This window comes from Corvus kubaryi, unplaced genomic scaffold (genome assembly GCF_017639235.1).
Source record: "Corvus kubaryi isolate FWS band 111438036 unplaced genomic scaffold, C.kubaryi_AGA036_p1.0 37384, whole genome shotgun sequence".
In the NCBI taxonomy this organism is placed as follows: Eukaryota; Metazoa; Chordata; class Aves; order Passeriformes; family Corvidae; genus Corvus; species Corvus kubaryi.
The window spans coordinates 4,523,999-4,540,099 of NW_024581126.1; the positions used below are offsets into that span (position 1 = coordinate 4,523,999).

General features: G+C 38.1%; 1 protein-coding gene across 3 annotated transcripts in view; it reads left to right on the forward strand.

Moving 5' to 3' along the window:
• LGR4 (leucine rich repeat containing G protein-coupled receptor 4) overlaps positions 1 to 16,101 on the forward strand; it is a 75,333-nt gene that overhangs the window by 28,212 nt on the left and 31,020 nt on the right. For all 3 annotated transcript variants that reach the window (XM_042035672.1, XM_042035673.1, XM_042035675.1), the window contains exon 2: positions 6,727 to 6,798. In XM_042035672.1, coding sequence (XP_041891606.1) covers positions 6,727 to 6,798 — 72 coding nt within the window. The remainder of the gene's footprint in view (positions 1 to 6,726; positions 6,799 to 16,101) is intronic.

The window sequence follows — 16,101 nt, forward strand, 5'->3', positions numbered from 1 at the left end:
TGTAGCATTGCAGTACAACTTAACGTTAGTCTAACCTTGAGTTTCTCTGATTTCTTGTCTCCCCCTGCCCACTTGTTTTGGCTCCAGTGTCCCTGCCTGTCCCTGCTGCCACAACACCAGGAAGTTCTCTTGGTTAACACAGATATGACCTGGACAAAACTTGAATCATTGACCATTGCCATGCAGCTGTATAATCAGTCCTTTTGTTTGTTTGTTTGTTTGTGGGGGTTTTTTTGTTCCTCTTGTTCTTCTGTGCAAAGAACTGTTGGTCTCATATGCGAAGAAGAATATATGTTGCTTTGTCTTTATCTTCACCAGTGTTAATGTAATCAGGTCATTATCCATGTTATCAATGATCCAAAGGTAACAGATTGTTGATGGGTACTTCCTAGAATCATGTTGAGGTGCATTTGCAATATCCTGGCTTATTTAATGTAAAAATATTAACAGCCTCAGCTTTTCCTAGTACTGCTGAAGCTGGATCATGGTTACTACTTGGGGAATTTTATGTAAGATTAACACCTATTACCTAATGGTTTTGTACAGGTAGGTAGGAGGGCTTTATTCAAATATAGATAGCTCTACCTAAGTAATTTTCTAACTGTTATAATTAAATAACTCAATGGCAGAGGGCCCAGACATTGGAAAAGACTAAATGGAGCCTACAGTATTACATGCTATTATCTATCAACAAACAGGTTAAGCTTGCTCAGAGGCAGTATTTTATGGGATTTTAAAGGTGCCTTGTTGAAACATGATCTTCTTTCCTTCAACCAACACTCCCCTCTCTTTTCCTTTCTCACTCCTTCCCTTTCTCCCTTCTTTTCTAAACTTGAGAGAGTCAAAAAGCCAAAAAGTAGATAGCTATTAATGAAGTGCTGGGAAGCACAGAGGTGTATTTTGATGTTACTTGTTTCAAACAGCCAATCTCAATTTGGGTTTGTTGAGATCTAATTTTGCTTTTCTATAGCTAGTTATTTCATGTTTTATTTGGCTTAAGACCTTTTTTACAAAGTAGTGTGTTTTAGGTCTTTAGCATGTATCTGGATGCAGTTCATGAATGTGGTGGGAAGGTGTGTGTGCCCCCAGTTCAGTGCAGATCCAAGTGTTGAGAGAGGAGAATGTGAGCTAGGACAGGAAGTGTAACACTGGCATCTCCTGTGGGTTTTAGAAGACATGCCAGCACACCAGAGCTGTGAGGAAAGTTTCTCTGCGTAAAATGTGCACACAGTTGGGGGAGATGCAGTTAGGAATGGTAGGTATTGTCATTAAAAAAAAAAAAGACTGTTGCGGCTAAATGTCCCTCAGGTCACAGAGACTGGCATTATTTCCTTTTCAATGCCCATCAGTTATGGTGGGTCATTTGCTTTTATTCTCTGCTTATATCTTGGGCTAATTTATCTATCATTTTATTGTCCTTTCTGTCCTACAGGAAGTCTGTACTGCCCATTTTGTGGTCACTTTTTTGTTGTTGCAGCTTTTCTTCTCATCCAAGAATTATCATCCCACTCCTCCCTTTCCATCATCTCTAGTCATCTGTTCTTCCTAGCCAGAATCATGCTCTGGCAATTGGTAAGAGAAATGTTCAGGATAAATCTAACAACGGTCAGGCTCCTTTATGGTAGAGGCAGTACTATAAAGTGATAGAGAAGGCTACCTGTGCCTGCAGGTACATAGTACCTTATGACATGCTGTGCATTGCATCTAACTCTGTTTTGTGTGATGCCACTGATGAAAGCTGTGATTGAAGCCACTATTTAAACATAAGAGAGTTTCTATTTTTAAAATATGAGAGAATTAGTAAGTTGCCATCCAAGAGACAAAGTATTTCTGCTCATCCTGAAGCCTGGAGATCTTTGACTTTGGTTAGTGGTAAAATCAACAATCCTTGAAGAAAAATAAAATCCAAATAACTAAAACCTCACATCAGGAACTGGAATTCTTGCAGAAGGAGTATAATAAAAAGTTTAAGTGCATTATGTTTTCTAGTTCAGTTTTCTGAAATCTCCACTGCTGGTTGATTTAAAAGTGATTAAATATCCAGCATTATGCAAGATGAGATGTGGTGCTGTGTGTTTTTTACTGTGTCCAGCAAAGCTGCTTTCCTCTTCCAAGGAAAACAGACACAACAGCTTCAAATGGGGAAAACCCAACTGTTTCATATTCACAAGAACACAGAAATCTCCTTTGATGCATGTTTTCAACAGAGGGAGGTTTTCATTGTTTTTACTATTGTTGCCAGTTAGTATTTTTAATTACTTTAAAGTGTTTCTGTGTTAGGTGAAAGCAGAAAACTTTGCTAAACTCAGTTGGAAATGAATATTCAAGTAGTTGTCAGAATAACCTGAAAGGATCTACTTGAGCAGGCTGGAGACAGCAAATGAGTGCTGGAGTACCGTGGCTTGGGTTTTCACCTTTTGCCTGTTAAAATTAATCTCTATATTACCTGGGATGGCAAAATAAGATTTACAGTTACAAACCAACTAATTTTAGTTAGTTGTATTCTTTTCTGTATTACCTTCTTGGAAGAAGGACAAAGCTTCTGACAGAGTGTAAGAAGCCTTACTTATCATTCAAAACTGCAGCCATGGCACTGTAGGAGGGAGTGCAGTTGTGCTTATTTTCTGGTGTTACATTTCTCCTACCTGAAATGGTGAAACTAATTATAACTATAAGGCTGTGATTCATGTTATCCCCCGAGATGCAGCCTCTTGCTAAAGAGGTTTCTTACTGAAGAACCTTTGGCAGTTCATGTTTTAGTTTCAATGCCAGCTTCTTGGCCATCATTTTAGTTTCAGTGCCGGCTTCTTGCCCCATCATGCCCTTCAATGTTTCCAGGAATGGGGCATCTACCACCTCTGCCTTGGTTAATGTTGGTTAGTGAGTGAAGAGTTAGCCTGACTGCTTAGTATAGATAAACCTAGTTAATGGCTACCTGCTGAAAGGTGCAGGTCTACTCTGGCTTCTCCTTCTTTTTCCTGGCGAATCCACAGTGTAAACCCATGGCATTACCATAATCTTATATCTCTTAGAGCTGTTGTGTCTGTTCTACACTTTCTGGGGAAAACATCCCCAGTATAAATGTGGGCCTGAATTTAATTTCAAGTCAGAGGTGTAGTTTGCTGGGCTGACAGACCATACTGGGGACTTGTTGGAAGAACAAGATACCTATAATAAGCCTTTTAGATACTGAGTCTGGACTTCAGTTTACCAATAAAATTTAGGGCAAACATATGGAGATTTTGGTGTTTTGTTTGTTGGGAGTTCTGTGTGCACGTGTTTGGCAGCAATTCCAAGGTTTGCAGGTGTTGTGCTGTTTCTAGGGGACTTATATCTCAATGTAATAACCCAATCCATAGTAGGTCTTCTAGCTTAGTCCTGCTGAAAAGGGGCTTTAGGCAACTGCTGACATGATCCGTCTGTTGTGTGATAGCATCCTTCCCATGAACACTACTAGAGGCTGGGAAAGTACTATTAATATTCTTTTGTTCATTCTTAGAACCTTTTTAATATATTAGCACCCTAAATGAGTTCTGGGCTTATAGACCTGAGGGCTTTTTAGTAGAGAAACAGGTGGTGTATGACAGTTTCTCATGGAGATTTTTTGATGTGTCAAGGGTCATACTAATATTTATCTTTATTAAATAGACAGCCTTCTTGATACTGCATAGACTGATCTCTTTTTTTTTAAGTTTAGGAGTAGTAAAATGACTATTTATAAAATACAAACAGTAGAAACTTAGCAAGGGCTATTTTTGTTTTGGACTGTGGTTTGGGGGATTATTTGTCATTATTTTGTCATAGTATATTGTGCTCTGCCATTTCTATTGCAATTCTTCTATTAATTATGTGTTATTAAGAGTATCTTACCAAATTAACTAGGTAAACTTAATAGAGACTAGTTATTAAGTCATCTAATTTTAGTGTCATGGATGTTCCTAATATTGTTTGTAGATTCTTACTCATGAACTACTTAATATTTTATTACCAGCGTGTAGTGCCTATGAACTCATTCTTTGAGGAGATTCTGTAGAGTAAAATGAAAAGAGAAAATATTTTTTTTATATCTACATATAGGCAAAACTGCTTTTACATAATGTTCTTCATTAAACAAGAATTGTTTTAAGACTTGTATGATGATCATTAAGAAACTTTCAAAGTTGGTGTTTTGATGTTCCCCAAAGTTTGCAAATCAGTGCCATAAAGATTGGCTTATTTATTTAGTAAGAGTTACTATCACATGTAATGAAGGCAAATACAGAAACTTCATAAATATTTCAGCTTTTTAGCAAGGCATCATGGTAAGCAGTCCCTGAAGATTGACATGATAAAGACAATTGCAGTTTATATTTGTGTCTGGTTTTGTTATAAATTCAGCTTCACTGAAAATAAATTTCAGTAGAACTTGAGAATATTGATGATGGTTCTCAGTCCTCATTATAGGGTGATCTGTTTTATGCTTACATCCAAATAATCTACTTTCTAAATTAAAATTGTAGAGCCTAACACTTGGAGCTACACGGAAAAAACATTTTTAGCTAATTTCAGATCCCAGAGAAAGCCAGAATTGCTTTGAATTTGGATGTCAGCCATTCTGTGTGTCTGCATGGTTTCCATTGACTTTGTTTAGGGTTGCATAGGACACTTCTGAAATTGAGCGTTTATCACTCTGGAAATTTCAAGATCATTGCTTTCAGGTGGATGTGGTTTCCTTACCTCAGCTGTCAAAAAGAGCTACCATGTAGTACAACAAATGTGGGTGCAGCCAAAATCTTTGCCAAAGTGATGCATAAGCTTTCTGATGATATGTACTGTTGACTTATTTTTTAGTACCACCATTTATTATGGTGCATATGACAGTAAGGTTTTATATCACCTGGACGGTTTTTTGAGAGTTGTGATTTTCTTGAGTGGGTTACTGTTTAAGATTAGGATCTCCACTCCCTTCTTACTCTTCTGCCCTTTTCATAAATGCTTCCTAGTTGATACTAGAAGTGGATTTGCAGTCCTCTGGAAAGGAGAGGACAAGCCTGGATGTGTGAAATGTGTGTATTTATGACAATTTGAAAAATGTGCGAGAACAGAAGTTGCAGTCTCCCATGGAGCAGACAAATGGCAGTTCATGTACCAGATACATTTATTTACTTTCCTGCACAAGAAGAAAAACATCCTCCACAGCAGCCACAGCATTGCACTGTTACCAGGCTGCTGCCAAGGCACAAAGCACTACTTAAAGCATGCAGGCTGTAGAGTCCAGGGATAAAGCATCTTGAGTTCAGCTCCTTCTGGAGCTTAGTGAAGAAGTCTTTTGTACCATAGTGGTTTATTTTGGGCTCTTATCACAGTTGGGTTTGTTTTGTATGAACTGAACCTTATTTTGATCTCACTGCTCTTGAGTTAGGTTAGTATACTGTTAGCAGCTGCTGAGGAGTAACTTTCTTAGTTTACACTGGGAAATGAGAAATGAAGTTTTTGGACTACTATTTAATAAACATTTAGTTTAGAGGAATGGTTGCCTCTAGATTTAGTGTAAGAGCACAGTTTTCACATTGGCAATGCCTGAGGGTCTCTGCTGCACAGGTGTTGCAGCAGATCAGTTGCCAGTTACTTGTTAATGTCATGGAGGAGCTTCAGTGGTACTTGTTGGCTATTAGTGAGATAAAAGTAGTTTTGCCTGGTTTGCTTTCTATCTGAATTATGTAGGGAGGTGGCAGATAGACTCTAGAGAACAACATGTGGAAGACAGCAAGCAGGGAAGGCTCTACTAACAAATGTTACTGAATTGCTCATTAACTACATACTGAAAAAACCCAAACCAGTAACCAAGTGGAAAGTAAGAACTTGGATTATGCCATGAATTGTTACGCAGTTAGATTAATTATCAAACCAAATTGTTTTCATGCTGCTTTTACTCACATTGAGTAATAACTTGCTTTAGGACTGGATTATCTGTGATCTTTGTGTAGGTGTGAACTGAGGTGATGGCACCAAGTTTGCCACTTACTGCTGCTTTGTAAAGAAAAAAGCTGAGCAGGTCCACATACCAATCATGTAAGCACTTGCTGCCAGCTTCTCTCTGCTCATGGACTGAGAATGAAATCTGCTTAAAACTATTACCTTGAGGACTTTCATAGGTTTTGTATAAGAAAAACAAAACAAGACTGTGGTAGAGCTAGGACATGTTTCTGTTATTCTTGCCAGTTGTTCCAGAAGCCTTACTTGCCAGAAGCTATTTATTAAGTCCTAATGCATGTATTCCTTTTTTTTAAAGACACTGTGGGATGAAAATTTGCTTGGTGGGTGGTCACAATGGGGTTTTTTTTTAACTTTTTTTTCGTATGTTGTGGTTTTAGAGTCTTAATCATCTGAGTTAAAACTGTATGTAAGTTGGTAAAAATTAGTACTGGGGATAACAGTACTGTAGAGCATCTTCCATGTATGCCTTCCCTGTAGTTTCACAGTAATTATTTTTTGTTTAAAGGTGTTGGAAAACTTTATTTTGTCAACTTCCCATTTTATAGGTCTTTGCTGCAACTGGATTCTCAAATTACACTGATTTGAAAGTTTGGCATGCAAATTTCTAGAAAGAGATATTACTGTGTGATACTAGAATAGGTTTTTTTCTGTTACCATACTATATGATGAACCTTTCTTTTTCTTATGCTTTTCGTAGAGTGTAAAAATCCTTTTCTGGTTATTGATAAATCTGTATTTGTTCTTTTCCAGAGATATCAGCATGAATAACATCACAAGACTACCAGAAGATGCCTTCAAGAACTTTCCCTACTTGGAAGAGCTGTAAGTATTTTACACATGTTAAAAGTTTTGCTACATCATATGGCTGTATGAAGTGGAAGGTGGTTGGAGAAACAGTGTTGAGCTGCGAACAGAAAAAGCAATTATACTTTAAAAATATTATCTTGTACATGTTTGGAAACCAGGACAGTAAATGCTACTTACAAGGGACTTTTTGTGGTAATTATTTTAATCATGGCTAGGGTGATGACACATACTAATTACAGTGTTATCCAAAGATAACACAAGAGTTGTGTAATTACCATCGTTTCTGAAGGAACTACAGTATAGCTGTTGCATAAGTTCCATAAAATAGATGTTGCTTCATTTACTGAGCAGCTGGCTCCCATTGTCCTTGTAGGCTACAGATGCAATGCTCACAAGCCCATCCTGACCTATATCAAAATTCTGTGGTACAGGGCTTCTTTTTCTTAATTTCTCTGGCAGAATTTTTTTTTTCCTACTTCCCACCTCCCTTTTGTCCTACTCTCATTTTAGCTTTCTTTTTTTGTGTTTTACTTAAATGATACTTGGATTTCTGAATCCTCAAGCTCACGTGCTCAGTATTTTGTTGAAGTCTTAACTAAGACGCCTTTGCAAAGCCGAAGCATGCTTTCACAGCATAGTCCTTCATTAAGTTGGGTTTTGGAGACAGTAAACAGGGAGGCAGGTTTGACTTTCACTTACTACTTTATTAAGTACGGTTTTGTGACAAGTGCTTTCTGTGTGCCTTACAGTTTCCTTATCTGTGAAGAGAGGGTGAGGGTAATGGTTCAACCTTTGCAAGAGAGCTTTGAGAACTTCCAGTACTAAGCAATAGATAAGACAAAACTCCTGCAATTTGCTTTGCTTCTCTTATATTTTCAGTGACAAAGTAGGATTTCTTATATTAAAGAGCATTTAAAGTACAAATTAAGGCTGTCTCTATTTGTGACTTTGGCAAGACTAGGACTATGAATGCTGCGGTGAGAGGTTTTTCAATAAATCACCTTAGGGAAAGAACAGCTCGTTTCCCTGAAGAGACCACCCTTACAAGGTAGGGAAGTGTTCTTCTGACTTTACCAATGAGGAAACAAGCAAAGAATGGAAACCATTTGTAGAGGGCAAAAGGATAAATGAACCCTATAGCAAAACTGCAGATAAAGCCTCGAACCCTTTGACTCTGGTTATCTACTATAACCAGTAGAGCCGCCGCACCTCACTGAAACAGAGATACTGAGAGATTGATAAGAGATGGATTACTTGCTTCTGAAGAAAGACTTGGGTTCCTGAAAGCTGCTTCTTTGCATCTCAGCCACACTGGTTGCTTTAATGTGTTCCACCTCCCCTTAGAATTTTGATCTCTCTTATATCCTGGTAATGTAGCAGCTACCATTACTAATGCACTTAAATAGCTCCATTTTACCTGGTTCTTAAATAGTTTTGACTCAGGTCAGTACAATTGTGAAGTGCAGTTGAGTTTATTTATGTCAGATAAATTGTGTGTGATATCTTATTTAATGTTTAACAGGTTCTAGTTTATTCCCTCTGATTTTAGGTATTGCTTAAATCTGCGATATAGTCAAGAATGCTGTATGAAGAAAAATAGGTTTTCAGATGGTGCATTTGTGTAATTGACAGAATTTAAGAAAGGCTCTATGGCATGAGTAGTCACTTGGGAAAAAAAGACGCTTAGGAAGGCTTGGTTGGCTCCAGAATATATACTAGCCAATATTCCATATATGCTTTATCATATGTGCTTCTGTATGTCTGTATGATTTGTTATACTAGATTTGTAACCCCATTTTTTAATTTTAATTCTTCGTAGGCATATTTCACACCAGAAGTTGAAAAACTCAAACAATTCTGGTTTTCCAATGTAGATGACTGTGGGAGACTTCATTTTTTTTTTCCCCAATAAGTAATTAAGCAATAAAACCTAACTGATGGGTGTGCATATTGTGTTACTTCATAAACCTTGAGGTGTGTCAGGAGGTAAAGAGGAAAGGCAGAGCCTTCAGCTATCATCTGTTGTGCCTATTGCGTAAGAGCCATTTGCTACATTGTCCCCCTAAATTCCAGGTTTTCAGTTTGAAAAAAAAAATGGGCTAGCATTAAGCTTAGAATTATGTGTGAACACCAAGAAACTTTAAATCATTCTTAGCATGCTTACCTGATGGGTTAAAGCAGCTTCTGGGGGAAAAAAACCCCAAACCACCAGTCAACTACAGATTCTCTTGTTTCAGTTCAAGTGGTTCTTAAATGGGAATATAATAAAGCAGTTTCAAACAAAAGCAGCTTTCCTCCTTAAGAGAAATGACCAGCACCAGATATGACACATTTCTGCTTTGTTCTCCCTGTTCCTTTTTCTCTATGGGATAGGGTACAAAAATATTTCATTCTTTATTTTTCCTGGTTATGAACAGGTACAACTGAACTCTCGTACTTCCTACTGTACAACCACAATTTTTCCTTTCTATGATTGTCAGAGTTTCTTCCTGGCTTTTATTTATAGTTGAACAGATCCAAATTCTGACTGCCGGGTACTAGCAAAGTTGCTTTTTCAGCACGCAAACCTGGGAGTTAGTCTCCATGCCAAAGAAAAATAAATTAAAGAAAAGACTTAAAGTGGTGTTGGAATCTGTGCTAGAAGTGACTTTTCATTGAGAAGTTCTCCCAAGAATTGTGTTTAAAGCAAATGAAAATCCCACAAACTAATGGGAATGCAGTACCCACACCAGTGTGGACTCTAGGAGGTCTCCATCAAGGAGACAGCCCCAGACACCTTTACCTTCATACCATGCCTTAGCCCTGCCATTGTCAAATGCTGTGTTCGATTAGCCCTTGGCAGAGTTTGCTAATGAATGTTGCAAAATAGTGTCATAGAATTTAATTGAATGGAAATGGGAGGCAATTAGAATGTATTATTTTGGCAACTGAGTTGTATGTAGAGGCTGAGATTAAACACTGCAGTAGGAGCCACTTAAAATGTGGGTTGTCATTTCTTCAATGAAATTAGTTATTTGGTAGTCTGGAGAGACTTCAGAGGATCATTTTCCGAATCCTAAAATGAACACTAGTGAAAGAAGCAGAGTGCCAGACTTGGAACAGCTGTCTGTTTGATTCAAAAGTGAGTTCTGCGTCACCAAGAGGAAGCAAATCGGGTGCTTCAAATATGCATCCCAGGCTGTTTTTAGATGTTCTGCGTTATCCGAGACACCCACACCAGACTGACAGGTCTGACACAGATGGGAAACCAATGGCTGCTGTGAATGGCACTTGATGGCAGGTGAAGGAGAACATCTGAAATGGCACTAAATGGCCACGTTTAGGCAGCTGACTCCCCAGCAAAGTATCAAATTTGCAGGAATAATCTGGGATTTTGTAACTTTGAGATAGTGTCCTATTGGACTATTATTTACAGGTACTAGCAAAGGGATTTTAACTTATCTGTGGGCAGAATCTGCCCATTGGGTTGAGTGCTCCATGTACCCTCATTCACAGCCTTGTCGTGCATGTCACTACATAGCACACTTAACATATGTCTGCAGGATTCTAGCACTATTTATAAATGTTGTAAAAATTCTCCATGTCTGTGTAACTGATACCCATCTGGAAGTAATTTGCAAACTACTGAAATGGCAATGGTCAGAGTCAGGGAGAAGCAGACCACCAAGGGTTTTGCCTTAGCAGTTAATGTTGTGTATTCTTCAGAAAATGCTAACATAAATATGCTGCAGCCCTGAACATGATATGGAAACTAAAAATTCTTGAAGAACTTGGCCATGGTTTTCTAACCACACCTCAAAGTATTTATAGAAAGCTAGAAGAGGAAAATATAACTAGATAATGCAGTGTTTTTAGAAAGAAGAAATAATTTTCCAGTGTGAATTTTTAACTAGAATATCCAGGTTGTGTTATGTTTTGATGGCCTTTTAAAAGGTGGCAGTCCCTTCTAATATTCAGAGTTATCTACAGTAGTTTGAAGAATTTTATACTCTATTTGTGAATGATCTGCTAGATTAATTAAAAAGGCAGCCTCTTATTGAGGAAGGCAAAATCAAAATTATTTTTATTCTTGGCCAGTTTTTCAGTCTGTCTTCAGAAACTTGAACTATTCCAATAAAGCAGAAGTATTTTTGACTTAATGACCTTTTAAGCTTGTTTTGATTTCCATTCAACCCTTTAGAATGTTGTCAGCTTCTTTGCCCTGCACTCATGGGCAAGATTTAGATTATAAGCTTTTAGCTGTCTGGCTGCTGGTCCATGTGAGAAGCAGAGGACTGCAATCTCTTCCATGTCTGTCTGTAGGTTACTTTTGACAGAAGGATGTGATTGTCCAAAGGGGAGCACAGGTAATTTCCCAACCAGTCAGCCTTGGGGTGGGGCCCTGAGCTTCTCCAACAACGGCTAGGGAGGGTGCTCTCTACTGTTCAACTGGTGGGTATAAAAACTATATCACACCCAGTAATACTGCAAGGAAAAAAATCCTTCCTGAAAGCACCAACAGACACGAGTGCTTGATTAATTTCTAGATGTGTACTGATACCAAGATCTGTTGTGTTTTTGTTTTTTGCTCATACATGATATGAAATAGTTTCTCTCCTGTGACACTACCTTCAGATTTTTTTTTATCAGGCAAGGGCAAAACTTTCTTACGGATTTTATTTAATGGCTGGTTGAAAATGGTTGGGGAAATAAAGTAATAAAAGGAAGACTTAGATCAATAAGAGTTTTCTCTTTTCTGAAACACAGTGCTAATCTGTTCTTTGAGAGATGAATAAACAGTGAACAAGAGACCACACACATGCAACTAATTTTTGCAAGAAAAGAAATAGTGCAACTGAGTATTTGCTTGACTATTTAATTATATCCATGTTGATTACAAGTCTTAAGAGGTCTTGCTTAAATGTCTCCTCATCTTCCCTCCCCAGCCACAGTCTCTGATCATGGCTTTTAATTGATAAAGTATATTTTAGGAACATAAGGAATAATTAAAATGTATACTAGCAGTGAAAATGAGGTGGGTTTTTGCCATAAGGTTGTAATCAGGAAGTATCTGCAAGGGAAATGTCTAGTTATTTTTCCTCTTGACTGCAGCTGAAGATGACCACCTGGCTGAAATGCCACAGCTGCTTGTTTTTATAGTATCTGTTTCAGTGTGTAATTTAGATGGTACCCTTCCTTCTAATTTCTCCATCAGCACCAAGTTGTATTATCCTTGGGCAGGGAGGGAGAATATCATGTCTTTTTTATTACTTGAGTTTTATGAATAAGACATCTTGGAGTTATGCCAAGGTTGGGCTGTTAGTTTAGGATACTGTGTCTTTCCTCACCTGGCTGTAGAACACTTGATGGAAAGACTTGCCTTGTCCTTCAGTGCTAAGCCTTTTAAAAGCAGTATTTTCAAGGTGGTGTGCGAATGTTGATGAGATGGTGCAATTCTTTTCTCTTTCATATATGTGAGAAGTCCCAAGGTTTATAGTTAGAAGCTGGAGCTGAAGGACTTGTTTTGAGTAGAGAAGGTAAGGATGAATCTTCATGTTGTCCTGGTGCCTTGTGTTAGCTCACATGTGATAACTAAAACTGTGGTTAAACATCCTCTTGTAAAACAGGCTGGCGCAATTGGAGACATTACTGCCCTGTCTCTGTCCATTCAGCCCCACCGGCAGAGTCTGAGGAACAGGCAGAGGTCTTTCTTCAGCTGCTTTTTTTACAAAGGCAGCCAGTGTAGATACTGGCTGTTGGTCTTTCAAAAATAGCCATATGGACATTGGGTTGGAAGCCAACGAGTGGCCTTCATCGATCTACCAGCTCCAAGTATTTGAACAGCTGGAGGAGGTGATTTCCTCAGTTGCTCCAGCCTGAATTCCAAGAGGTAAAGATTTAATGAAAAAATGCAAGGTGTAGGTTTCTTGTGTGGTAGCAAGTTAAAAGCCTAACAACTTGACCAGCCAGCTCACACTAGGAATGCTTGCTGCCTTGTGTGCACCGGAGCTTTAGAAAGTGTCAGCATGTCATAACTTGCACCTTCAAATTCTAGTCAAGACAAACCTTTAGGCAAAGACTCCCAAGCAGAATTAACCACAGTCAGCTAAGATATTTTTAAACATCACTTACTTGGTCTGCATTAAATGCTAAATCATGTTTAAAAACATGTTGGCCAACCTGTGTTTAATTAGTGTTTTCTTATCTCTGTGAGTCCTAAATCAATTTGATTCTGGATGAGTTTCAATCATGCTGATACAAGAATAATATTTCTGTAGCTTAGAAGGTTCTTGCTGTGCTTGACAGTTGCATGTTTTTTCCTATTTGTGGGGATAGATGCTAGTAGGTTGAGTAAATTCCATTGTTTTTTAGATGATGAGGAACTTACTTTCTTTCCAGTTTCTGTTTCTACATGTTAATTTCCAAAGTTGGCATGGTTGTGTATAAGGACCCCAAAACTGGTTATTCTGCTGCGAGTACTCTAGAGAACAACAAAACTTTTTCCTTACCTGTCATTTTTTTTGAGCTTCAGTGTTCTGTTCATATGCACACACACAGAAGCTGGCTTAGCTAAATGGCCTGAAGGCTGAACTTTGCAGTGTTACACTTCAAGACCAGTCTTACAAGCCTTATTTATTATGCTGACTCAGTTGCCAGGTTGGGGCTATCTGAAGGTATAAACCAGATAAGAAGCTTCTGGATGCTGAGCAGTAGCTTGAGAAGCTCCAAGTACAGTTCTCCAAATGGTGCTTGTACCATGCAGTCCTCCTCCTCCTTTCGGTTTCAGAAATTGGAGTATGGAACAAAAGATGTATGTGTGTGAGTGATCAGGTAGCCAGTTCGAGGCTGGAGTCTCAAGAGTCATCACATGAGCTCTACAAAAACCTTCGACAAAAAAGGAGAAAAAATTAATCCTGTATGCCGAAGATAAATGCCTTATCCTCTGATGAAGTAATTGAGTATATTCTGTCATCATAGTTTCATAGTATGATGCTGTATGTTACCATAAGAAGACATGGTGATGTCATTCTTTTACTTCTTTTCCTCCCCTCTGCTTGGATATTTGTACTTTGTAGTTTTGTGTTAGTACAGAGGTACTCTTGCCTAATTAGCCTTGGCAGATGTCCTGGTATAGAAATAGTAACCAGACTCTGGTAAAGTTCTTTTTCCTGCCCATCTTATATAAAAGTAAAATTCTAGATTATTCTGTTAAAATATTTGCTTTTATTTCAGCTGGAAGAAAGTTAACGGTCAACCTAAACTGAATCAAAGAATCATACTGAAAATTACCTCCATTTCTCTAAGGTCATTCATTGTGAAGATGTCTGCAGAACCTGGGTCTTGCATTTACCCAGTATGTATCTGAAGTGGTTAGAAAAACAGTAACAGAAGTTTAATTGCCAAATATATGTAGACTTAATCCACTTCCCCGTTTTGCAGTGTCACTTCCTAGATGCACAGTCATTCAAAGATCCCATGCCTGGATAGCCAATAAATGCCAGGACAAGAGACAAGGCTGTATGAACAGACCAAAGCAACCTACAGGATTTACTATATCAGCAGCAGTTTTTTCACGTCTCGTATCTGACCATTAACGTATTTCATGATCTTGGAAACCTTCTGAGCATCCTAATAGCACTATCTGCTAAAAGCACAAGTCTGTAGTTAATTGATTTGTTGCATCCCAGTTGATCAAAACCAAACTCAGTGGCTTTCATCTCTGTGTCTCTGCTGTACAAACTAGGTAAGTAAAATGCATTATTACCTGAGTGTTGAGATAGCTATCAAGGGAAAGGTCTATCTGGCCTGTGGTAAAGCAAAGGAAAGTTACCACAAACATAATACAAGATGTGCAAAGGCAAGTAGAGAGAAGAGAATGTATTTTATAAAATATATTCTGCATTTTGCTTTGGAGGTGAGAGGAATCAAAATTGTTTTCTGCAACAACTCAGCATTTCTGCTGTAGACTAGGTTTTAACCAGATTCCAAGACACCATGATATTGTTGCTTATGTTTATGACATATATGTCCATGCTAAAAAATTTATCCAAACTTCTGAGCTTTTTTGCTGCAGAATACTAGTTGAGATTACAAAGGCTGCTTGTTTCAACAACTCATAGTGTATAAGAATTGTTTTATGTTATACTATGTCTTCGGTGCATGTCTTGCAGCCTGTGGGTTCTACTTAAAGGAGGTCTTGCTCTAATACAGATATTGCTTGAAAATGAAAGGATAGAGCATATTTTGCATGGTTGTGAATGCTTGCTTTCCTGAAAATCCGTAGTAATTTATTTTCCTGTTAAAAAAAATGTTCTTTGACAGTCCATAAAAAGCATTATCATAGAGTGTATTTTGTCTGTGGTGGGTGCTGGTTTCTCTTACTGATAATCTAACTATAGAACTTATGAATGAGCTTTAGACTTTTTAATCAGTCAGTTTAGTTTACTTAGATATTTTAGCTTTTTAGACCCAAAGTGCATTTTGAAAACAAGCAATTATCTTAAAGTTCAGTATAACTTTGAGAAAGCTGTAAATGATGGAAAGGGAAAGTTCATGACAAGAAATGGAGTTGGTGCAGTTTCAGTGTTGGTTGTAGTTACAGTCCTCTATTTTCAGTTATGATGTGTCTTGGTGTATGTACTCACAGTTTTATAAATAATCGTTGAGGTTATATGTATAATACTGAAACTACTGCAAGAAAAGGAGGAGACAAATGCATTTTCCATTAGCAGCAGCAGAATAAAGTATCCATTTAGTTTTGTTAAATTGGTGTGGAGGAATTTGGAGTAACCTGTAGGCAATAGATTGGCTTCCCAGCAGTTCGGCAGGCTGCAGCTGAAAAAAGTCCCAAAAGGTCTGTTTGCTACTCATAGAAAAGCAAAGCCAAGTTTAGTCTGGATACACAGCTTTCATTTACCAGCTCCTCCTTTTCTGCAGTTGCCCATCTTGGGTAGGAGCTGTCTGCAGAGGCGTGTGCCCTGACCAGGCAAGGCATCCACCCTGGCACAAGGGATGTAGCGAAACCCTGTATTTTCCTGCAAATGACTGTACCTCTCCTGTAGAGTTCCAAACCTTGATTAATAAATTGTAGCACAGAAATATGCATCATCTGTTAAGAAAAACAGAATTCTGTTCCAAAGTGACTGCTATTTTGGCACAGATGGAAACTGAAGCTCTTTTTTAGGTTTGAGGAAACACTTGCTGGGCATCATGGATTAAGTCATCTCTGAGGCATTTTCAAAGATTACTTCTGTTGTGGGAGAACTTAAAGTAAAATTCAAGTTTGTATTTGGGAAACAGAGAACCCAGAAAAAGTAGAAGTTAGGGATAGGCATATAA